General features: G+C 43.5%; 2 protein-coding genes across 3 annotated transcripts in view; one reads left to right on the top strand and one right to left on the bottom strand.

Annotated features, from left to right (window-relative positions):
* Positions 1-99: 99 nt before the first annotated feature.
* Positions 100-9,227, top strand: LOC128895224 (cationic amino acid transporter 3). The gene is made up of 10 exons (XM_054157651.1): positions 100-257; positions 6,076-6,335; positions 6,543-6,671; positions 6,797-7,057; positions 7,121-7,404; positions 7,475-7,815; positions 7,944-8,107; positions 8,191-8,357; positions 8,428-8,536; positions 8,606-9,227. The coding sequence occupies exons 2-10, from the start codon at positions 6,107-6,109 to the stop codon at positions 8,725-8,727; spliced, it is 1,806 nt and encodes a 601-aa protein (XP_054013626.1). The 5' UTR covers positions 100-257; positions 6,076-6,106; the 3' UTR covers positions 8,728-9,227.
* Positions 9,228-10,209: 982 nt separating this feature from the next.
* Positions 10,210-26,035, bottom strand: part of LOC128895206 (uncharacterized) — a 42,569-nt gene continuing 26,743 nt past the window's right edge. For both annotated transcript variants that reach the window (XM_054157617.1, XM_054157618.1), the window contains exons 5-7: positions 24,100-24,285; positions 12,875-13,202; positions 10,210-12,776 (exon numbers count right to left, since the gene is read on the bottom strand). In XM_054157617.1, coding sequence (XP_054013592.1) covers positions 12,645-12,776; positions 12,875-13,202; positions 24,100-24,285 — 646 coding nt within the window. In that variant the 3' untranslated portion in view covers positions 10,210-12,644. The remainder of the gene's footprint in view (positions 12,777-12,874; positions 13,203-24,099; positions 24,286-26,035) is intronic.

Below are 26,035 nucleotides of genomic sequence, written 5' to 3'. Positions count from 1 at the left end.
GAGCGTTAACGCGGCCGCTTTAAAATCATGGTGGGAGGTGATTGAAGTTTATTAGCTAGCAGACAGGTGGAAGCGAACATCGTTATATTAGAGCACATTATTAGTTTGCGATCGTACTCCGGTGCGACCGGTTCCACGGTGCCGACCTACTTCCGATTCAGTTACGTGTGTCCATCCTGCCTGGATAAAGTATCTTTGTGCATGAGACGTTTTCCACGCGGCTGGGTTTCCCTTGCAACACGGCTCTGCGAAATCAGGTAAGACTACCTCGTAGTCGTTACATATAAAATTTGTGTAAAATCGAATAACAAGTATTCGATAGACACAATTCTTTTCGAATCTCGCCCCGTTTGCGCGTCTGGTCAACCGATATTAAATAATTAACCGTATGTTCTAGAAAAGTTGTCCCGCGGATTGTGTAATCGCGTAACTTTTTAACGTGTTCTACAAGTATCGTACAGGTTTTTCACCGATACCTTGTTTTCAGTGTACCTTATGTAGATGTTTACCGAAACGTCGAGCTACTTGGTCGTTACCTCTACATCTGTTTGTACTTTTTTTTTTATGTATATATATAACGTAAAGTGTCAGTAATGTTTCGCGACAAATGTACCCAAATACACGTGCGTGCATATGTTACACGTTGTATGTGCGTATACATATGTATGTGTCTGCGCGTTTCGCATCTACCTCAACTAGATATTCAGTAGACCATCAGCGAAGGTAGAAGTAGAAGGTTGCTCATGCATGTTTTTTTCTTCTTTTTGTTTCAACGTAAATGAATTCAATAGAAACTTAAATAATTTGACAAATTTTGTTACTATATTTTAAGAAGTTGTTTTATGATTATTTGTAAATGTATTCGTCAAATATGTAAATTCCAAATGTATTAATCGCAGATTAGCAAATAATAAAAATTCGAGATAATAGAAAATGATCGTTATCATTAATAAAATCTATTATTTGTGATTCTTGTTTCGATGAAATTTATTTTTAATTTTGTGTATCATCGATCCAGTAAAATCATTTTGATAACGTACAACATAAAATTATATGCTGTGACATGAAGAAGCGATAGTGATTAATGCCAATTCTTATCATATCTGTGTTACTGAAAACTCTGCGATTTATATCGATCTTTTTGTATTAATATGTTTACGATTTCTCGGTAAAATGCTACATCATATAAACAAAATAAACGAATTACATACCATCGAGATTGAACGTTTTCGAGTAGGTTACTTAACTGATACGTATCGACATCTGTTTCATACGAAAGGAATGCATCTATAATCAATATACAGATCGTTGCAATCGTAACTTTTCTTTCAACTCGACTAATCGTTTCCTACAAATTGCTGCTAATTTGCCTTTTATGATAATATGATCCTTTATCCAACTCGGTTTAGGCGCGTGATACGATAAAGAACGACGGTATGAATCATAGAAGTGTCTATCCTTCGACGTTCGACTGCCCTAATTATGTAATCGAATAATAAGATGATAATCAATCATTTCTGTTTCAATTGGTATCGTTTATAGTTCTTACTTTGGCTTATTTCATACATTCAAATATGTACGCTTGTACATGTTATCACTCTAACTAGTCCACTACTGAGAAAGAAGGTTTACAATCCAAGTAATAATAAGAAACAATACGGTTAATAATAGGTTGCGTGGTAAATAGACACAGAAATTGAAAAGCCAAAAGGAAAATATTCTTTTACTTAAATAATTATTTTCCTGTGTTAAAACGGTGGTAAAACAATGCGACCTACTCGTCTCTATTAATTTACTACAATTCAGCTGTACGGTCAACGAAAGAATTCCTTTCTCTTTCAATGTCGCTTTCAGGCCGCCTAGCGATATACTGGTTGCGTACGCAACATTTGATATCCTGACAAGGAGAAATATCTGAAAAAGGAAATCTTGCGACATTTTCCTGCGAATCGCTAGCTGTAACATCGTAACTTGGTAACTTCTCTTTGCCCCAATGATAATTTTTTATTTCTATTCTCTCGAGTGAAGCAGGTTTGTCTGGACGTTTCAGGTTCACGTTTGATTTTCTTACACTGTTATCGTTTAACGCTCATTGTATCGTGTCTGCCACCTCGTATTCGTAACGGTCACGGAAGTAAAAATATTCCCGGTTCTTGTTTTTAGCGTAGAACGTCACCAGACTCGTTGGTTTCAAGGATTAACGCAAACGTGTAGCTCGATGAATGCTAAATGTTCTTTGCGTACTCACGCAACGAGATGTGCATCAGAGTCGAACGGTAATTACTTTGCGATTAGGGATTACAAAATTACCATCATTCACGATTATCAGAAATGAAAATAATCATTTTGCGGTATTAACGGTGACGCAATATGACCGACACGAATAGAAAATGTCTCTCGAGAAGTAAATAAAAGAGTTAAATTACCGATGAAATTGTTGCTCGATCGGTACCGCGCAGTCTATCATTGCGCGCTTGTTAATCACTCACCGCTTGTTGTTTAAATATTATGTTTTTATCGTGCAGCTGTTTAGCAAAAGCTCTCAACGGCTGGCGCGGATACGTTTGTATACGAAACACATTGTCGAAGCGTTTCAGAAATAGAATCAGTGCACACTGAATTCAGCTTAATAACTCGATAATTCTTATTCTTGCGAAATGGCTGGAAATTACGTTTCAAGTTCAATCCCGTTAATCCTGGCATTATTGCGTCTCTAACGCTTCCCTCTCTATTTCTCGCGTTAATCGAGATAAACAAGATTTCGCTACGCGCTCGTTTTCACTCAATTCTTGCGACGCAACGTGATTTCGTGAATTTTGATTCTCATTAGCCCAGACTTTCGTTCGAGTCGTGCCACTTTTTTCTTACATCGAGACGCATTTTACCGTATCTCCTCCGGCGAAGCTCTCGCTGGACCAGTGAAATCGTAAACAGAAACGCTATTAGCGCGATCTCTGCCACGCCAATTTTCGGCAACTTTCCGTTGGCCGCACGTACGTCGCACGTGTTTCGCAATACCGTTGATTGTAATTTATAATTCAATGGTGAACATTTCAGACAGTGTGAAAGGAAAGCTTAACGTGGGGCGTTCGCACCCCACACGCGGCAGGAGGCGCGCTTAATTATCGTTAAATCGTGCGTCGACGAAATCGTGATTGTTGGCTTGCGGCTTATGGCTTCGACACTCGTGGATAATGTGTATACATTCGCTAGGACATCGAGCAGAAGTGACCTCAGAAGAGAGAGTGTCGCAGTGTTCTGTGATCGGTGAAATTGGTAATTGGTCCGCGTACATATTGTAAATAAAGGGATTAGACCGAGAGGATCGGTCGAGGGGAATCGTGCAATGGGGACACCGGTGCCTTGCCTTAATTGGCCTGTAACCTTGTCACGTTGACCAGACACCGGCAGTACACGTTTTGTTTGGCTCCCCTTTATGCCAATGTCACGCGAGATCGGTAAATTTCGGTTGATCCTTTCATGCGCGTCAAGCTCTTTTGACCAGCCAAATTGCATCGTTTATCCGAATAATTAGGCTTGCGTCGACGGTGTCCATCGAATTCGAATGCGTGAAACATCGAAAACCGTACGTGATCCATCTGCCAGTGAGTGATTTAAAGGTAGAACAACATCGAAGCCTTCGAGTGATCGAATATCAGATGATTTACAACTCCCGAGTGCCTTTTGATTAAGACTCACAGGGTAATATTTTTAACATAATATCGAACTTTGATAATATGTACATAATCCTTTAATACACGAATAATCTTTGAATCTTTTGTATCGCTCGAAATAATAAAAATTTTATATTGTCAGCGTTATCGAAGGAGACTAGAAGAAGTCCGTTATTTTGAAAACCATGTGAAAGTGAAATTGTGTAAACGGGGGGTAGGTTGAATATCGTAAACATGAAACGTTCGAGGCTCGAGGCCACAAGCACAGGAAGGAATGATTTCTCTTTTATCCAAGTATTTACAACGTTCATTCTCTTTGATCGACGATTACATTGTCCTTTCACGAAGATTTTAAATGTAATAATTTTGTTATCTGTGTACGTGATTCCTTAATCCGTTAGGTACTCCTAGAGGGTAGACATGAGTATAATTTTTATTCAAAGAGACGATAAAAAGTTGTTTCTCGTAATACCAACGAAGAAAGAGAAATCCAATGCAATTCTCTCATTAATGACAATCATATTTCTTCGACAATTCCGTCGTAATGTACGATGTTTCCACTTATTAAAATGCACGCGTCATAGATACCGCAAGCGTCGAGTAATTATAACAAATTGTCGTGGAACGTTAATCGCGGTTGATTCACGTTTTTTTTTTTTTTTTTTTTATTAGGATGCGTTTCGTGTAAAATAGGGAATACGTAACGATGAGTCCGTTGCCGTTCTTCTCTTGAATTACCGATCACGATCTCTGCCTAAAGGGATCAAGGTAATTTGCGAAGACGTAAACGTTCGAATAGCCTTGGAGAATTCTTGTGTAAATAAGCTTAAGAAATATACGTATTATATATACATTTGTATAGCATTCGTGAACGATCGAAGAATGTAGTAAAAGTGTGGTTTCGTCATTTTTTAATACTTTTACAGTGGTGTCTCTTTAACTGTCGCATAATTGTCCCCATGGTTATCGACATATTTTATAGCCAGACTAGCTTAACGAGTTAAGCTGTATCCTCGCTATCATCTTAATCTCCCGATAAACGATACGAAATTCGATTAAACAAATTATCTCGCATAAAAGAAACTCTTCGCTCCCCAAAAACAAAATTGAAGAACCGCGATGACGATACGCTTGCCATCATATTAATAGCCTCATTTTCGTTACAACCGCTCGTATCATCTAATCTCGCGATTACGGTGCAATTTAACTTAGAATTGCACGCCGTGTGCGTAGGCAGCATAGTCGTGAGACTGTTCGGAATTAGACTAACGATATGCACGTAGTGGAAGTAATGTAAAGTAGAGAATGAAGAGTCGAATAATCGTAAGGTGCGATAATGGTCGCGCAGCAAAACCGTTCGACCGTAGATCCAACGATCGTGGGTTCGAATCTTTGTGTCTTAACATTTGCTCGTTTTCCAAGTAGTTGTAAGAACCTGACCAGCGACTACGACGTGCGCACACGAGACTCTAATACCTTCCGCAGCAAAAGTGGTTGATATCCCGTTTCTCGCGAGCCTTGATTGGCCTTGATCGTCCTGGGTTTCCTACGCTTGCATAGACGCGGCGCGTTAAGAGGAGAAACGTTCTTCGATAGGATTTAGCGAAATGCTTAATGACACCACAAAACGAAAAAGAAAGATCTTACCGGTTAGCAGACGCTTATGCAACGGCCACTGGTCGGCGTGGTATAAATCAATCATAAGGAGATTCTGTCACGGGTTCGTGTCGTCGATGCTTTCTTGTGATAACAGCTTCGAGCTTCTTGAGAATGTTAAACGCGTCGTTTATTTCCATCACGTTGACAGGAATTGATTAGTGGAAAGCGATGGTTGTGTATGCAACTATTGCGAGAAATTCTACAGACTTTGGTAACATCGAAAATGCAATTATTGTGTAATGTTTTATCTATAAGATAACATTAGCCTCTCGAATAATATATAGGACGATTTCTAAGAGGGGCTTCCAAAAGTTCAGTGGCGCTCGGATCTTTCTACATATCTCTTGAAAGACCGTGAAAGCGTTCGATATTTGCACGCGAGTATCAGGGAATAATGCATAAACATATTTACTCTATATTATCTGGTTGCTTTGAACGTATTATGTAGGACGATCGAGAAATACGTGAAACAAATGAAAGCGATATGCACATAACAATGTACAATATATATAATAAGTACACGTTTCTTCCACAACTATGTACATCTTTGCACGACAATATCGCAACAGATTGTCGTTATCTACAGGTAAATCTCATTCGCTCTGTCCTTGAGTGGTTGCGTTTATGAAATTTATGTGAGACGGTATAGCGACGAGTTTCTAAAGCAACGGAGGACATTTTTTACGCGAAGATTATGCAGCGTGGAAAATTGAAACGATGCTAAAATGCAAATCTCTTTCAGACAAGGGACAACGAAATAAAGGTAAGTTGCGATGGCGACTCGACTATGGAAGGCGCTGTCGAGGAGGCGCATCGAAGAAAATCAGGAGACCAAAGGCGAACTGGCCCGTGTCCTGGGCTTGTTCGATCTCACGGCTCTTGGTGTCGGTTCAACCCTCGGCCTCGGCGTCTACATCCTTGCAGGCAGTATCGCCAGGGAGACAGCTGGTCCGGCTGTTTGCATCTCCTTCCTGATTGCCGCCATCGCTTCCGCGTTTGCCGGTAAAACACTATCGCGATCATTTCCAGCCAACCGGATATTACAAGTTTGTTCGAAGTGAACATTCGAGAATCTAGCTTTAACCCAGATATTACTAAAAGATTAAGGCAATCTTTTGTGGAATGTCTGAACGTAGTGCGTGTAAAAATATGTATCTATACCACGAATATGTTACGTATGACTAAAGAAAATGTTTCTTTGGATTTCAGGAATGTGTTATGCCGAATTTGCGTCCAGAGTCCCTAAAGCAGGATCGGCATACGTTTACAGTTACGTGACGGTGGGAGAATTTGTTGCTTTTATCATAGGGTGGAACTTAATTTTGGAATACGTAATCGGTGCGTAAATCGTTACTTTCCTCGCTTGTAATTGTGATTCTTAAAGAAATACGTAAACTACCGCAATGTCCCTGAACTGTTTCGCTCGGTTTCACTCTTTCCGTTTCACTTTTTCTGATCTCCAGGTACCGCGAGTGTTGCCCGTGGACTCAGCAATTACTTGGACGCGTTAATAGGAAACGTGATAAGCAAGACGCTTCAGTCCGCCATGCCCATTCGCGTTTCGTTTCTGTCGGAATATCCAGATTTCTTCGCGTTCGGAGTAGTGATGTTGCTAATAGTCTTGTTGAGCATCGGAGTGAAAGAGTCCTCCATTTTAAACAACATATTTACCGTTGTCAATTTAATTACCATCGTCGTCATCGTAGTCGCAGGATCCATTAAAGGTGAGAACTTGGTTTGGAGATGCAAGGGATCCTCCTTGATTATTATTTTCCTTGAATTTATAGCTGATCCTGCGAATTGGAGAATACCGGTGGAGAGTATACCGGTATCGGTAGAACATGCCGGATCCGGTGGATTCATGCCTTTTGGCATAAGCGGCGTAATGATCGGCGCGGCAAAATGTTTCTACGGTTTCGTAGGATTCGATGCCGTGGCGACTACCGGTGAAGAAGCTAAAAATCCTCAACGTAATATACCAATAGCCATCGTTGTGTCCTTAATTATAATCTTGATGGCTTATTTCAGTATCTCCACCGTGTTAACTATGATGTGGCCGTACTATGATCAGGTACTAACCGAGCATAAACGATCAAACTATGTACAATGGTTCGTTATTTTGTAAGAGGCACTTTGTTTAGGATCCCGACGCACCATTCCCGTACGTATTCGATCAAATTGGATGGCCTACGATCAAGTGGATCGTTAACATCGGAGCGGCATTTGCATTGTGCACGAGTTTACTCGGTGCGATGTTCCCATTGCCACGCATACTTTACGCCATGGGCAGCGATGGGATCATTTTTAAAAGTCTTTCAAATGTAAACTCGAAAACCATGACACCTGTATTCGGGACAGTGATTTCAGGTTTATTCACAGGAGCCATGACACTTATATTTAATCTTCAACAACTGATAGATATGATGTCTATCGGAACGTTGTTAGCGTATACTATAGTGGCAATATCCGTTTTAATCCTAAGGCAAGTGTAATCGCTGTTCAAGATGATAACGTAACATTTAACAGATTTTTGCTGGCATGTTGGTCACCGAGAGACCACACGAGAGCCAGCCACACGAACGCTCCGGATTATTGCTTTGCTCGTTTTAGATATCAAGGAAAAGACTGTGTTTCTAACAATCATTCAATGACGACAATGAATAGTTATGCTTTTACGCCAGTCAACATCTTGAAACAAATGTTCAATTTACACAATCAGAAAGAAATAACCGAGATATCTACCAAAGTTGCAAATTATGGCATTGCGATGTTGTGTAAGTTATATCGCTGAAATCGTTACTTAGAGACGTCACCAGGGTTCGTTAATAATTTTATACCCATGTTATTACTATTGCAGGTATCGTTGTATTTGTTATTGCGCTGTTCATTAATAATGTAGGCGAAAATGCCTTTGGCAACGATATAATAGAAACTGCGGTACTAGTCATACTTGTGATAATATTGTTATTGAATTTAGCGGCTGTTGCAAGGCAACCTGTTCAAGAGGTTGAACTAGCATTTAAGGTAGACATTGTACAAATTTTTATATAACTTAGAGATAATGTATCAGTTAATAATTTGTTGTTATTTGCAGGTACCGTTAGTGCCACTTCTCCCATCTTGTAGTATTTTCATAAACCTATATTTGATGTTGCAATTAGATGCTTTTACATGGATCAGATTTTCCATTTGGATGCTTATCGGTACGTCTGTAAAACAAAACAAACTAAGCGTTATTATATTTCGTTGTTAATTACCTCACTTTCATCCAGGTTTTGGCATTTATTTTCTCTATGGAATATCTCATAGCGAACAAGGCCATAGGGATAAGGTGGAAGCTGAAATGATAAAGAGAAAGTATGCGGATCAAATTAGAATCGTGACCAAATTTTGATATCGAAGCTGTGATATGTGATATTTGGTATTAATGTATAAAAATCTCCTCCAAGATTATCCTAGGTATAACGAAAAGACACGAAGGATTGGACGATGTCCAAGTACGATTAATATATTATTTATGTTAGCTCGTCGCGAATAAAAGGAACACTAACATTCTGACGGTGTAGAATGATTTTACATATCGTGAGCTTCGAATATCTTTCAATTGTCAGTAAATGTTGGCCATTTTAAGCATTTCATCGACACATACACAAGTTACTGCGCGCCGTAAAGTTGATTCATTAAATCTTATAAATACGCTCGCAACATAATTCTGTTGAAAACAAATTTGACCCACTGTATAGTACATAAGATTGTGTAAAATCTGTTTGTTCCTTTTCATATTTATATATATGATAACGTGTTAATACGATGTACATATTTCTTAACAAATTTTACTATGTTTACCAATTGTTTAAGTGCTGTTTGCACTAATGAAATATATTGTTTTATATATATATAGTGTTACTGTATACTTACTTTACACATGATATTGTATTTTTACTATCAGAATGTTACATTACGGGGTGATGTAATTCGAAAATCGTTTATAAAAAGTACAAAAGTACACATTCAAATTTACGCGCGCGATGAGCCTATTATCAGCGCCATCGGTGCCAAAACGCCCAAGTTTCTAATGAAATAGTTCTTAGTTTTTGCAGATAGATGCCGCTACTAATTTCTGGATACCGACATTGCCATTGGAGCTAAAAACTTCGCTAAAAACTTGGGCATTTTTTCACCGATGGCGCCACTAAATATCATTGTCGTAACTAGATTCTACTTTTACCGCTAGGTGGCGATATTTTCATAGTATTTACCGACACTGGTCGGTACATTACCATCATGCCGTTAAAAGATATTCTACATGGCGCCATCTAGCAATAAAAAGAGAAACTATTCGAGAACAAACTTGGGCGTTTTCCCGCTAGTAGTGGCGCTAGTGAAGAGTTACGAAATTCAAAGTTATGATTCATATATGAACCAGTTTTAACCTATAAGCCAATGAAACGGTATCTTATTCCATGGATGTTCTCGACCTTCTTTACTACTATGGTTTGCAAGAAACATAGTTGCTCGAGTTTAGTGGATTCCCGTAAGGAGTAAACACAATACCTTCCAGTTGAAAATGTTGTTCATAAAAAACCTTCGTATAACATAAAACTCTGATATCGCAAATGTCAATATCCAGGGATTTCCACAAGTCTTTTTATTATCACTTTCTTAAGAAATACCAAGCGAAAGAGTTGGATAGCTCGTGTTCTTTCCACATGTCTGTATGTGTGTGTGTGTGTGTGGGTGGGGAGGAGAGGTTACGTGGATGTTGTGTGACCATGTACATACTGTAACAGAACTCTCCTTTTTCCGGGTTTGCTTCGTGGTATACGTTCGCTTCGCGATTGTAATTTGCGAGGACGCGAGTAAATTATTCAGGATCTCTCCTATTACTTACAATTTTATATTACACTCTGTACCGTACATACATTGCAACTGCGTACAATGAATTGAAAATAAAGGAAATCTTCTTATATTCATCTTCTGTCGCTCTTGCATTAACTTCCACTCCTACTACACTCGTTCCGTCACCACTAATGTATCGCAGCGTTTCATAAATATTTTTTGGCCCGGGCGATCTAGGAAAATACGCGGATATGTGTATTAAAAAATACAGGCAGGCACTCGCTCAGCCAGATACGCAACCATACATCACACGGTACAGCCAAACGCGAAACAAGCACCGCTCGATGCGACGACGCGTTATACCTCTGTTCCACGTCGCGCGTAGTCGTCGACTAGCACGAATAACGTTAAATTTGATGTCTTCGAATTAAACAAGTCTGATTAAAGAAATCATTTCATACGGTAACCTGATAGAATTTCTTCCACGAGACACGATTATTCTTTATTGGGATTGAAATCTATTAAAATCAATCATAGGTAAATACTGGAAAAGAAAGAAAGACAATTTCCTGCTTATTCTTTGATGTTCCTCTTTCAGCGCGTATACAACAAGCAGTTCCGTTTCGCATAGCGGAAACACGCGGTTCAACTTTCTTACACATATAATAATTACGCGTGGAACCGATCAACGGTTTCCCCAACGACGAACATCAACGTCCGCGCTGGACGTGTCGTAAACGCGTTTACTCGCATTCTTCGATCGCGTCTATACAAACATAGTTCGACAAGATCCATCGAAGCGTACGTACACGTTCATGCATACAGTTAAATACAATAAAAACGGGTTGAAAGCAGCGAAATGACACGTGGAAACGAAATACATATTCGATAAAAACAATAAATAATTGATTACGGACACTGAAAATAAAAACGTCTACCAAAAAGAAATCGCTGAACGATCGATCTCGCGCATTCTTCATCTTCAGAAGTAATCGTACCGTGAATAAGCATAGTTCAATTGTGGATCAACGGTTAGACTTTTCGTTTATGCTCAAAGGGTTAACGCGTTAAAGATCAAACTATACTCGCTCGTGGTGCAATTACCCGTATTGCTCCGTTTTCCTCGACAAGCGATACGTATACATTTTTCTTTCTCCGTACTCGACGCGTTTACTTTGTGCTCTAACAGCAATCTCGCTCGCAACTGCTTTCCTCGTCGAATTCTCGTGCTCCTCAGGGATCGCCGACAGTCTCGCATGCACACATTTCAAAAAATATCGCGATATTTACACATTTCGTACGACGATCCTGAATAGTTACTCGCGCGCAACTATCGTAGCACAGCTTTTCTTCTTCGATACGTTTGCGTTTCATGTTTGATGCGAGGCGTACAAAATAACGGCAACGTAAAGGATTCGTGTCGAAGTGAAACGATTACGAGGAAAGACATCGTCATCGAGAAAAAACATGCGTTCCCGATGATGCTCGTGTCGCGGCAAGAAAAGAAAAAAATACGCCGCGGTTTCTCGTCTCTTTTTCTCCCTCATTTTTACATTTATAGTCGCTCTTCACGATCGCGGTAGTACCTTTTGATTAGCGCACGTCTCTACGCGATGTTAAAAAATTTTCCGTAAAAGTCGTCTATATAGAAGAGGTTTGGAGTTTTGAGTAAAAACGAGAATTTATGAATCTATATATATATATATATATATATATATATATATAGTAGTATATCGATGTCCAACGAAGTATAATTAATAGCTTTCTCGGTAAACCCGATCAAAGTTTAAACATCATTCCGTGCGATCGCGAACCTATATATTTCTTTTTTCCTTTCACGCTCGCGTTCGTCGTCGTTTACACGTTCTTGAAATTACGATGATTTTTGACAGTAATTAACCACAATAGTAAAAGCATATAAGCTATACAACTACCATTTCTGTATCTACAATATAGTTTTATGTATAATATATATAATTTTTTTTCTTACCCATTCTCTTCTTTCATAGTCTATTTACTTTATGGACACTTCACTGTCTCTGAAAGGCTATCGAAGAGGCTCGGTGGTTTACGCGCGGTCAGGTAGCTTCCCCCGGTCGGCGTCGATTCGTTCGTAAACGTTCCCCGGTGAAATGATTCGAGTTTTCGGTCTATCAACGTTCATCTTTCGAGCCGAAAAATCAAACTTGTCTTTCGAAGAGGGGACACGCGATTACCGACTCTGTCCTGTCGCGCTACGCTTTCATCTGGTAGCCGCGTTTCCTCGTTTTTTCAGGAAACTCGTCCCTGGGAGGAGATACGCGCGATGGGAGGATTTCCGTCGTTTTCCACGGCGCTGGTAGCGACCTAACGACCCATTCGAGAAACGCGAACGGAGAACGCGTCGTTCAACGATATCGCCGCGACGCGTCCTCGACGACGGAGAATAATCGTCGTCCGGTTGCTGAGACATCCGTGCTCGGTTCGCGTCCATTACTGCAGAACACAACATTTGCATTTAGGCTTCTTCTTCAAGGTGACGTGTTCGACCTGCGAAGCGTCGCCTGGTCCCTGCGCCGTCATTCTGGCCACCTCCACGGTCGCTGCCCTCGATGCCGCGGCAACCTGTACATACGCAAACAAACCACTCGTGTTTACGCTGCGAACGAATAGTTGGTCATTCTCCTTTTTCAGGGAGAAAAGAATAAACGGAAGATCGGTACCTTATCGTTCACAGGCTGTTGACTGTTGGCGGTTCCAGATTTAATCGGAGTGCTGTGGGCCTTTCCATTCTCCTGACCAGGCTTCGGCGACGTGTTCGCGTGTCGGTTGGTCGAATTCGCCGAAGACTTCAGCAAGGGGCTGGAACTGGAATCGTGGTCGATCGCGGTCTGCGCGTTCCCGCCAGTCTCGCATCCTGGCAACGGTGGAGCGGTTTGGCCAGGGGTCGGGGTGATGGGTTTTCCACCTTTTATCAATTCCACTATCTCGTCGGCCTCCCTCGAAAGGTCGCCGTCCGGTCTGAACGGATTATCCCAGCCGCTGTCCGTGCTGCAAATTAATTCGTTCGTTTAAGATGATACGGTGTCTCCAAAACTACAAGTATTTCTTTCTTTCGTACATTTTCTAGTTTACACTCTGAAAAATACGTAGTACGAAAGTATTTTGGCAAATTTACTTGTTCACGGAAACGCCTAAACGGCCATCGAGCCTTTCAAGATCAATCAAACGCGATTCGAATCTGACGTAGCAAAGCGACGTGGGTCGCTCGTGTGCACCGGGTGTGCAACTCGAGCTACAGTTGCGCGCTCGCCCCTATTTTTACGTGTGTACAACACGTAGAACATCGGACGCTTTTATACCCGTAATTTCGTTTTTTCTCGCTAAGCCGATCGCTGTTTGTACCTCGTTCGTTATATACCGAGTGATTCATGCGGGACCGTGAATGCCACGGTTTAGGAGTTCGAGGACACGTAAAGCAAACTTCAACGCGAGGACATCGCGTTCAAAGGTTTGACGCTCGATCCGTCGATAATAGGACTTTCAAAGTATGATTTTGCGCCACGTGTCTTGAGGTCGTTTTAAAAAACTTACTAAATAGCTACGATTACGAAAGAAATCTTCCTCGAGGGATCGAACAATTTTTCCATTGGATCGTTAGAGGAGTTAATTTTTCTTTTTCTAACTTTAGAACAATATCCGGATTGTTCGTTTACGCATGTTTTCATCCGTGATATTTTTCTTCTCTCGTCGAGTTTGAAATGCACACCGTGCTAAATTAGAGTCAATTATAATTGCCACTCCCTGCTAACCGTGACATTGTCCACGGTATCGCATTGCACCTAATTACAGTCCGTCTTCCACCCGCTCCCTTATGCTGCACGCCTAGCGAGCGCGCTCACGTAATCGTTCCACGAAACAGATTACGCCTCCTCGAAATTAGTTTTCGTCGATAAACGTGTGCGCGATGTGTGCAAAATTAAATTTAAAAAAAAAAAAAAAAACGTGAAAATTAACATCTACAACAGCCCTCTCTTCAACTTTTCCGTATCTCGTCATACGTTACTTGAACTTTTTTTCCAGAAGTTTTGCTAATTTCTGAGAGAAGTCGTAAGAAAAAAATGGAAGGTAGTCGGCCGGAAGACGCGAAGCGACGAGGAAGAGAATGGCTGCTATTCCGTTGGGCAGGCCGAGGCGAAACGGTTGGTAGGCTCATCGGAACCGTTGGACCACGGCCAACCAGACTAATAATGTTCGATATTGCGAAACTATACACCGGCTCCCTCGCTTTCCCCGCCGCGATTAATCTTCGCGACGGACCGCATTCCGTCGCGTTTGTCCGCAGTTCCGACATCGTACGCGACAATGGAGCAGTCGCGAACTGTTTGCGCGACGACAAACGAAACGTTGCCTTTTTGCGCGTCGGAAAGGAAATCGTCGGTCGCGTTATTCTCGCAGCAGGTGACGAGTTGATCGCGGTCTTTGATAGCGAAGTCGTTTTTGATTAATGGTGGCAGCGGTTATTCGCGGGCTTCCTTCTTTTTGTTCGGTTGCCACCGCTGCGCGAGGAGAAAACAGTCTTATTGTTCGGACGTGTTGCGCGAGTAGGTCGATATTTAAGAAAGAAACGCTTGACTTTCGTTTCTTCAAGTGTTACCATTATCGTAACGGGAAAATATCCTCGCGTTTCACGTTTCGATCGTTACTATACGCGTACGCGGTTCGTCTCGCGTGTTCCTTTCTTCCTATCCCTGGGTGAAAATCAACGAGCACGACCGCGCCGGTAACAGTTTAAATATAAAACGATACACTATACGTATACAAGTCGAAGCACAACCATTTTATTCGAACCGTGTCATTTCCCGTGAGTCAGCCGAGCTCTCGTTGCTCCTACTACCTCCGAGGGTTCGATCCCCAAATGAATTCCACCTCGTGACATTTTCGACCTCTGAAGATTTCCGCTGCGATTCACCTTAAATACACGGTTGCTCTTGACGAACAGTTTTGGATCTGGATGAGCTTGCACGTGGCGTGCCGACCGACGATTTACCAACTACGATCGAAGGACCACCCTTGCCGAGCGATACTTACAATTAGTTATTAGCGTGATGCTCGGTGATTAATTGTCACGATTTGTACCGATGCATACCATGTACAACATTTGCCAAGAATATTCGAGTTTACAAAACCATCGGAACGCGACGGCTAAACGAAACGAAGTGGTTCCGCGTGTAACTGCGCAAATTCGGTCGCAATGGTTCGCCTCCATTGTCATCGAAAGCTGACGAGGCGCTGACGAAGAAACGACGATTACCTTTCGTTGCCGTCCGTGTCCTTGGGTACCTTGATCACGTAATACACGTGGCCTCCGTGGGTGGTCGTCATTTTGCTCGCGATCGCGAATCGATGCCTCTCGATATCAACATCGGACGCCTTGATCTCTCGAGGCGAGCCTAGAGTTCACGCTTCACTCGCGAAACTGTTCACCACTGGATCCTTTTTCCTCCGGCTTGCTCCTCGACGTTCGGCCTATCGGTCCAAATTACTCCAAATATTTCCCCGAGCCTGTCGCTAACAGAACTCGGCCGTGATTTCGCGCGAACCAACTCGGAACGCAAACGTAAGACTTTATTTTTAAGCGGAATCGTGGCGGGAGATCCTCGCGACTACCGCCTGCCGTCTTTCTTTCTCTCCCACGTCCACCCCCTCTTTTCCCAACTCCCCTTTCTCTGCGTATGTCGCGGTACGTTCACGCAACCCGTTATATTTCAGGCCGTGTGTATATTTCGCGACCGACAAAACTCATTCCACCGTGCACTTATCCAACCGCGTTTACGATACGAGGACCAAACGCCAAAAATCAACATTTTTTACACTCTTGCAAAAGGTTCGAGTCTCAACCAATTGCACTCGGTTATAGATTTGTCAGTGGTTGCGAGTGTATAGGGTTAAAATGGGTTTAGTTGCGACGAGGATCGAATAAACGCATCGACACCGAAAGCATCTCTTTATCGCTAGTGTCAAACTTGTCCTCCATCCGGGTTCCCGAGCTTCTCCGTCAATCGTGTATTACGTATGCGTAATGCCCTAAACAGCTATACAGCTTGACCTAAAATTTTAGAGGTTAATTAATCTCTGCACTCCAGCTGTCACGTCGAGGGAACGGCCTCTGTTATACATAAGCGACACGTCCAACCAACTTATGGCGAGTCCAGTTGTACAAATCGCATGCTCGAAAATGCTGAACGTTCGCTCGTTTCACGTCATTGTAAGCAAATCGAAAATAAAGATATCCGCTCTGCCATCCGTTACTCGAATACGTATTTTCTGGGAAGGATTCGATGAAAAATGACGCCGAAGGAAGGAAAATGTCGCTTGTTTTGCGTGGCGCAGCGCGTGGGATCGTCGACGTTATTTTCCGCTCCGAAAGCAAATACACACGCGGAAAAGCTCGACGGTCCGTTTCATCGGCGATCATAATGGAACGCGTAAGCTGTTCATCGATCCGTGCCAGTCGAAGCTGACCTATTTCCACAAAATCCTCGACCTATTTACTCCGATCCCCGTGTTGCCTACCTTCCTGCTACCGACAACGAGCCCGTTCTTTTCCACGTGCTAACCTTCAAACGAAAACCCACCCTGTCTTATACCTAATTGCAACGGTTTGTACGGAGTGCTTCAGAAAAATAGGAATTTAAGAAAACAACGTTGATACGATCGAGTTGTCCGAAAATTTTATGTAGCTTCACCGCGATTTCTGTTATTTCTGAAAATAGACCATGACTCGAGTCACCGCGTATATCTGTAACGTGAATAATTCATCCCGATAACTTTCACGGCAAACGAATGCGCGAAAATCCAAAGCAAATACCCGGTGACTCGCGAGCGAATCGAACGATATCGACAAATTTTTATTCGTTTCGCGATTAGCCGGTGCAAGCTGGCCGAAGTAGCGGTGAATGGCATCGATCCGATTCTGTTTATAACCGACACTCGATGTACGGCTTCCACAGAAGTCGATTCGTACCGATGCAGGTGTCCGCGATAACAAAGCTATCCTTGCTCGAGATCTGGCCGAGGGATCCTACGGTTTAACAGCTCTAACGGACCATGTGGAGAACAGACGTTAATTCGAACCCCGTAAACCTATCGGTGTACTCCTTTGATCAGCATTCTATCGAGCGGAATGGTCCAGACCTGTTCGCGCCTGTGTGTGCGAGAGAGCTTCCTGTCGTTATAAATAACGGTGAGTTCGATGCTCCATGATATTTATATACCGATACTTTTCTATAAAAAAAATGTCTGGCGATGCGAGCTAGATGATGTGGATCGTGCGAGGAACTTTGCGAAGGAACGATGAAAGAGATAGCGGTACAAAGTTCAAAAACTACAACCTTGCGCGGACGATGTATCTTGGTACCACCGCACAACGAATACGCGATTCCGTTGAAATCGATCATGAAAAATTGGTCGTACCATGTAAAAAATAAAACAGAGCTCGCGAGACAGGCCGTACTCGAGGAATAATTCACGAGAAAATCCGAGTAGCCTCGATATCGGTAGAAAAAGTGCTCGACGTGATTGGCGAATTTGTTATTTTCAACGGTGACGTTTTCAAGATCCCGATTAACGAGCGGCACGACCTCGCCACGCTCGCGTCTCGCGGTTGCTATCATCATGGGCGAATACGTGTCGCGGTTTCTATGCACGAGCTTAGCTCGGCTCGCCTCGTATTCGTTTGCTTGGTGCTCTCGCGACTCCAGCGACGGGGTTGGCCTAGGGTGAAGCGTGCGACGAGGGTGAATATATGGGTCATGGCTGGTACGGTGTGGTCCCGCGCGCAGTCTTCCTCGGGGTATCTAGTGCAGACCCACTGGAATACCTGCACGCAGGGGCGGATGGATCTACCGTCGAGCAAACGACTCTTCAGCCTCGGGCCTCCGCTCCATTTCCGACGCGAAAGCGGCAAACAAATTTTACGAGTAAACATTGTTAAACACGGTTCGGTATCTTGTAAATTCGAGGGGTTTCGACACCTTGGAAACATTCTACCGATTTCGCGCTTCAATTAAAGCTGGATGCTTCCTCTTTAATTGGCGACCTCGTTCGCTTCGACAGTCGAAAGATCGCGCTTCGCGGAGCCCGAAGTACGAAAAATATCTCGACGTGGCGCTTCGTATACCTCGAATCAGGTGCTCTCCCTCGTTATAATTCAAGGATTCTTTCGAAACGAAAACGAAGTCGGTGCTGTACGTTATCGTTGTCGCTAATTACCGATTGGTCATACGTAATTTAACAAAGAAGCATGCGCGGCGTTCGAGTAGTCCAAAAGTCCAGTCGTACACTCGACTCCGAGAAACGATTCTCCATTCCCGTTCGGTCACAACTTTTCACGATGACGCACAGTCCATATTAGAGATTCTCGCGTCCGGTGGGTAATAGATTTCACCTCGATAAACTTCATAGATTTCGCGGCAATTGGTCTGACGCCATTAAAAAACATACACCAACCATCTGGAAAATTCGTCAAGGTAAAACCAATCGCCTCTATGATCGGCTCTCTGAATTTCTTTAGAGGCACATCGAACGCGTGGCCCGATCAATTATATATGTATTTTGCGCCGTTATATTTTTTGTTTGCCGTTGTTAATTTCTTTTTTTACCGTACGAGTTTGTCACGTTCGTGGTACCTATGTACCTATATTCTTTAACGATGAATTTTGCAAAGCATCATCTTTTGGTAATTTCCACGTTGCAAAACAATTGTATCTATTTACATCCGTGGCCCGGGACTCGGTAGCGAAGCGCAAATTGGCCCTCGAGTTTGGAGTATCTAAGAACGCGTCTGGAGCAAGATTCGCTCTGTTGGGTCACGTCCCTCGTTACGAGCTCCTTCCCTTTACGAATTGCATTTAAGCTATCGTCTAGTTACTCCTCTTGATGCAAATCCAACTGCCTCGATAATTGTAATAATGTTCGCGTAAAGGCTCTTGGGAAGCTGGATAGGTAATTCGAGAGGACGTCTCGGATACGTCAAAAAGGAAAATTGAAAAATGTCTATTCGAACGGAATGTTCTACGAGAACGTCGTTGTTTGGCCCCCGAATTTATCCGTCTAAAGGTGATGAAAATCACCGACGGGCACAGCTGTGAGGGATCCCCTTGCAAGGGATGCGAGGGGTGCGTACACGATTGCGCTATAGCGTCGCGAACGGTTGCGGTTGGCTTTTCCGCGGCTGCGTCGTCGCCTGTACTCGCTGACCAGGAAAATTCAGCCAGAGAGTACGAGGGGATAGCCGAGAAACGCGGACGCCGAGTGCCGTCGATAAACAGAGACATGTAGGGCAGTGTGTTCGCCGGCGTACGGTCGCGATACGCGAATTGATTCTGTCCGCGGCGACCTGCTGACTCCACTGACCATTATTCTGGTCAATTTGCAGCGCCTATTTCATGAAATTGCAGGTTAACGCGCACTGATGGACGACCAACACGATTCCGATTCTCCGCGAGCTTTCGACGATCTAAACCTCTCCGAGTGTGGAACAGAAATGGACGATCGATGACTATGAAAATCTGACGAAAACCTCGGTTATGGAATTAAATTGGAGTAAAGAAAAAATTAATTGGTCGATCGAATAAATCGTAAGCAATGTTTGCAACGTCACGCAACCGAATGGACTTGTCCGTCGCGAAAGTTTCCGTTCGGAGTTCTGTAAAACTCGAGGACGTGGAATCGTGAAAGATTCGCTAATATTCTCTCGTTGTTGCGAGTTTTCTGGGATAGAGTTAGAGGAGACGGATCGAGATAGGTCATGGTTCTCCAACTCTTTTCGTTGGCTTCTATCTTTGGTATCCCTCAAGACACGCGATGCTGTTCGCAGAATGCTGGTCCCGTTTCTATTTTCAAGAGGCCAGATCTCGGTTTTCGTTCCAGGAGCTCAAGTCTGCCCGAAGCTTGTGTTCGCCGCGCGATACAACCTTGCCCCGTTATTATATTACTATTACAGAATGCTAATATGGAAAACATACGTAAGATGTATTTCGTAAAATGCAATTCTTCTCGTAATTATAATTTCGTCCCGGATCTCCTAGTTGGATACGTCTGTAACGCTCGTCGAGCATATACCGCCTTAAATGCGACGCTGTTAATCGTTTCGACAGTCCTCGATTAATCGACGATCGATTGGTATATAATTTGTTTGAACAGCCTGTTCGAATGGCTAACAACGTCATTTGTACGGCAGGATCGGAGATAAGCCTTTCCGATAAGTCCCGGCAGTCGATTCTACCCAAGATATACCATTATTAAATCATAAATCGATTACTGAATGATCGAAATTCCTCCATTATCCATTTCGTCTACCGTTTAAGGCCACCGTCATCGCGTCCGATACACTCGCGTACGTTTTCTACGTTAGCATACGCCCGCGGCGCTTAAAATCGGGCGATCGAACCGTGTCTAGAAAATACGTCCCGTAGGGTTGGGATCGGATCGAGTGGAACGCGAGGGTGCGAAAAATCCAAGTTCCCCTCTCGTTTCGTCCCCTCTAGAGGTTGGACGGCGTGCGAGAGAGCCCGATCCCGCTAGTTCCGGAATGTCTCGCGAAGGACGCGATCGTGATCGCGAACGAACGAAAGCTGGCACGATACGTGGCCAGTTCTGGGTTAGGCGTCATCGTCCGAAAATTCACCGAGGGCGGAACGTCGAGGAAGTGAGCACGTATCCGACTGGCAGCTACCGCCACGGATCTCCATCGAAGCGGCGATGCATCCCGGTTGCACGGCACACACGACACGAGTCACGGTACACTGCGACCGACGAACAACAAGAATCGCGGGTGCACCGTGGAACCGATCGAGAGAGACCACGGTTATTCGCTGATGCAGCCGACAGCACAACTGGCGGCTGTCCTACCGCACCTCTGCACATCCACCCACGCTATATCGATCGTCCCTCCTCTCCTGCGACCTCTCTCCTCTTCCGCCTCCGCCTCTAGTAGGTACCTACGCAGTGCTCCTCGTGGTGGCGGTACTGTTAATAGTACCATTCGACGATGTGCTATTTGTACATTGGCTACTACACGGTACACGGTACACGGTACCATCGCTCCTGACACCGCGTTGGGATCGGTACCGCGAAACGGAGACCCCTTCAAGTTCGAGCCAGAGGGTCGTCGTTTCAACCTAATTGCGTTTACCATCCGAGAGCGGTTAACGCATCGGCGACTAAGGGGTCCAAATCCAAACTTATTACTCGTTGAGTTTTATACTCGTCGCATCCATTGCATTTACGACACGTACATTGTTTCGAACGCGCGATCGAGTAGACGTACTAAACATCGTTCGAAAGGTGCGCCTTTTCGGGGTTCCTGGTCCCTCCACTTCCGGTTAGGAAATTACCAATCGATTTCTGTTCGAACTTGATGGACTGGAACGAACACGTGTACGAATACGAATCGTAATATCGTCGAAACGTGATCGGAAACATAGAGAGGACTCTTGAATTTCATTATTTTCGGTGCAACAATCGCGACTAACTGTTCTCCATTTTGGAGCTGTGCGTTTCGTACGCGACAAGTTTAATTAATTGCCAGAGAAAGGGAAGCGTGAGATCGCGTTAAGCTGCAGGAAGAGGTGCTTTATCCTCGACGAAGAGTCAGGATGCAAGGATTATGTAACCGGTGTCGAATGAGATAGCGATGAGACCGGCAAACCGAGAGCAGACAATGGAAAGGAAACGCTGGAATGTTCGAACGGGTGCTCTCGCAGTCGTCGCTCTGGAATGTTTCTTCGTCGGTTTTGCGCTTTAGCTTTCGATATACGACGCAGCCGTGTAGCGCAGATGAATGTGTAAATCGGAAAAATCGGAGTCGACCGTCTGTCGCGGTGAGAACGTTTTTCATTCCAAACTATTCGAACCTCAACGTTTTTCCAAGATGACGAGTTCGTCGACGCTTGAGAAACGAGGTCTGTACGTCGTATTAGTTTTAGTTTACCGTAGTCTGAATCCACATTTTCGCGTATGCCAACAGGTAGCTCGGACCACGCTTTAAACGATCGCTTACACGCGGAAGCGCGGCAAAGCTGTAGCTTCTTCACCCCAATTTGGAGAAGCTCGAATTCATTCTTTCCCTCGTTTCGAATTTGTTTAAAAAATGTGCACGTTCGAATCCCGCGAGTTTTGGCAATTTAAACGACTCGAGTTGTTCTCTTTGCTTCCATCGAGCCGATCCTCTTTACCACGTTACGCGTCCAATTCCTGACGGTAAACGCATCTCTCGACTCTTCGAGTAAGGCTTCCCTTTCCACACGCTCCCTAGACACACTTGTCGACGTCGACTTCAGCCGACGCGGCCGATCCAAATTGCGTCTGTGGAACCGAGCCTGACGCGAGCTGCGATTACCGAATAGGTCGTCTCGACGCTTGTGACATCGTGCGCGACTCCGTAATGGCATCGTAACGTTCGATATACCTATTAAGCGTGCATACGACTTGCGTGAGAGGGTCACGCTATTTAAAGAAAACCGTTGTATCATCTAAACAAGGTACACGTAAGAATAAGGTACGCGACATACCTATTCACCGCGTGGCCGTTGCACTCCGAGACCATCGATCGATCGTGACTTTACCCTTTTTCCTATACTTTCTTTTTTCATTTTCCCCTAGCTGTACGTCGCCATAGAAAATTGTTAACGAAACGTAATTTCGTTCTACGACTGAAATTCCAACTCCGAGTTCGAGTAGCGAATCAAGTGGCCTACCGTTCGTTCGTTAACCGAAGTTTCGAATTCTTTCCGAGATAACGATTTTGTCTATCTCTGGTTTCAGACGTGAAAACGTTCGCTCGCAGGGTAAAACGATACGCGACAGACGGTTCGAGAGACCGAGATAGAAACGGATCAGGATGCGGAACGATCGAGCAGCAAACGATTCATAAAACGATCGCGTCGCGACACAGGCACGCGTTCACGCGTAACGGTTACTCGCTCGACTATGCCTATATCGTCGAACATTCTGCGCGTGCATAATAGTCGCGAGAAATCATAAATAAATTGGCAGCACGGGGCGCAGTTCGAGGGAGGGAGAAACACGGAGAAAAGCAGAGAGACAGAGGGGATGGTACGTCACTTCCGGTCCATTAAGAGCAACACAGGGGTCACTAGTAATACGCGCAGGGAGTTAATTATAAGAAAGACAGAGGCTCTCATTCGTCCCGAGCGATCAAATTGCACAGACTTTTTTAACGTTTTTCTTGCGACCATCTCGCCTGACACGCGATACGTGTTTTCTCACATCTAACGTTCTACGAAAGTAAGAATCAACGTTACTCCCCGTAACGCTATTGGAAGAGCGAATGGTACGAGATGTAAAAAAAAAAACATGATTGCAGGTAAACGAGAACGTCGTTTCGCGTTCGAGCGACATCTGATTCGATCGTTGTCGCATAGTTTCCGATTCATTTACGACGACCTTCCGATTCGATAATACTTCGATCGACGAAATCCGATAATTTTACAGCGATTGGATCTTATCGGCAATCTTATCTGTCTCATCAAGAAGATATATGTACGTAAAACGTTACTTGAAGGGAATACTCAACTTTTTTGTGCATTAAAAATGAAAAGATATTCGATTACAAGTTAAATTCATCTGTTAATAATATATATTAACAGACGCAAACGTGATTATAACATTTTAAGACTATTCGATACGTTCTTCGTACGTGTCACGTTTTAAATGATCCGTTGATTAAAAATTTAAGATGACATCGTCCAAAGCGGTTCGTTGTCTTATCCGATTATCGGCGTAACCTCTGACACTTCCTTCTAAACTCTAATCGCGTTCGTTTCTCGACGCGATCGACGGATAACCGGTCGATCGAAACAGAGCGAGGCGGTCGATAAAATCGACCGTACGACCAAACTAGAAAAAAATTTTTTAATGTTACCTGATTTGCGTGTGATAGGCGGGAGCCGTGTGTTCGGTGTGGGTGGTCAGGAGTTCGGCCGGAACGGTGTCCATGTCGATCGGTTGAGTCCTCGATATCGCGATTGACTGGACCTGAAATACGCCGGGTGTTGTCGGTGAAGGTTGTGGACCAAGCAACGACACGCGTACCATTTCCCTACCTTCGCTGAAAAAACAAATACCACGTCTTGCATGAAAATTGTGTCCAAGCACGTCGAAACGTTAAAGTACAGGTAAGTTTCGGATTAATTTGTCTTTGGAGGTATAATTTTTGACAAGTATCGATAAATAAAAAACGGAATAAATCCTTCCTTTTTAGAGGAAACTATGGGTTAACGTAATTAATTTTGATTTCCTCTGGATTTGGCATAATAATAGAAGGTTACGTCGACTGAATAGTAAAGAGCCGGTGAAATCGGAAGATCGATTAACATCGCGATCGGCACGAAAAGGTGATCAGCTAATGGTGATTTATTAGGGCTAACTTTCTTTTTCGGTGACGCTCTCTCATAGTCGTCGACTATTTCGTTGGACTCACGTGTTGCACGAATGGCACCGTGCCAAAGGGTGTGTTGACACACGCCAACTTACGGGATTACTCGATAACCGTATCGATATAACAAAGGGCATACACCGGCAAACCATGTTGTTGAAAAATGAAAAATGAAATAAAACATTCCTCGGCTAATTCCACTAGCGTGAGAGGATTTCAAAATAACTAATAGCTGAACCGAATAGACTAACCGACAACGCTCCAAGGCCAGGTTAACTAATTTTTACTTAATTTATCCGTTCTACGAAGCCAAAGTCAAAGTATCGTTTAATAAAAATTCTCGAGACGACGTCCTTTAAACGCAAAGTTGATCCTCGAGCCTGCCATAAACGAAGTCACCAAGGAGTTATTCTGTTTGTCAGGAAAAAAAGCTGTGTGCAAGAAACGACCTTGCGGGGCGATAAAACGAAGAATTCGCGTCGAGACAGAATGTCACCCTATTTGTTCGATGGTTGTTTGCCACCACCCTACGGCGTAAAAGGTGACCCTCTTACTTTTCAAGGGGCACCCCTGCGGATCTGCGTGTACACCGTGGAATCGATATTTTTCTACGACGAGAGTTGCGCAGCGAGCAACTCCGTCAATTGCGAGAATTTTAATCTTCGCCTAAGCGCTCTATGGAAAAATAAACGCAACCATTGTTTTGCGACGAAACAAGTAGATCAGAAATAAATAAATATATCTAGGATGTTTATCTTTCAGAAGGATCTTCTATTACAAGTATTTAAAAAAAAAAAAAAAAAAAGTCTAGACTTTATCGTCGAACGAAGAATGGTTAAACGAGTACGCCGTTTTTAATCGAATCGTTGATATCCTCGAGAGTATCGGTATGGTTAATGTCATCGTAATTGCGAACGTCACGCCCTTTTTCCGCGATAGAAGAAAACGTTGATCGAATCGATGCTCGACACCAACCGAGGCTTCCAACTGCAAGTCGTGTCCTTTGGGTAACATACCACGGCGTTTCGCCAGCGTTGCAGCTAGCTTCTTCAGAGGTCAAACGACACTCCGATATTGATAGGTTGAATTGATAAGTTCATCGAACGTTTAATAGGTTGATCGTATCTCCGTACAAAATTTACTCGCGAATGATCTCGACTTCGTTTTCATTATCACCAGCCACCTCTTCTTCTTCTTTTTCTTTACTACTCGGTGTCCTCTTCTTGTACTTTCGTTCGAGGGAAAATTATTATAAAAAAAAAAAAAAAAAAAGAAAAAGAAGAAGAAAAAAAGAAAAAGGGAAGGGAGTTTCACGCGAGGAGAATGAAAGAAACCGAAAGGATAGAGAAACGAAGCCGAGGTCTGACTCCGAAACCGGTTTCACCGGTGCCACGGTCGCGCGACTTTTCATCCCGATGTAGCC

Source organism: Hylaeus anthracinus, unplaced genomic scaffold (assembly GCF_026225885.1).
Source record: "Hylaeus anthracinus isolate JK02 unplaced genomic scaffold, UHH_iyHylAnth1.0_haploid 4, whole genome shotgun sequence".
Taxonomy (NCBI): domain Eukaryota; kingdom Metazoa; phylum Arthropoda; class Insecta; order Hymenoptera; family Colletidae; genus Hylaeus; species Hylaeus anthracinus.
This window is presented reverse-complemented; position numbering and strand designations above follow the sequence as displayed.

What these genes read in the sequence shown, in the direction of transcription:
- LOC128895224 (XM_054157651.1), top strand. Translation starts at nt 6,107, where the DNA reads ATGGCGACTCGACTATGGAAGGCGCTGTCGAGGAGGCGCATCGAAGAA. An exon ending in TGTGGCCGTACTATGATCAG is followed by an intron (nt 7,405 to 7,474) that starts GTACTAACCGAG and finishes CACTTTGTTTAG; the next exon opens with GATCCCGACGCACCATTCCC. An exon ending in ATATCCGTTTTAATCCTAAG is followed by an intron (nt 7,816 to 7,943) that starts GCAAGTGTAATC and finishes TGCTCGTTTTAG; the next exon opens with ATATCAAGGAAAAGACTGTG.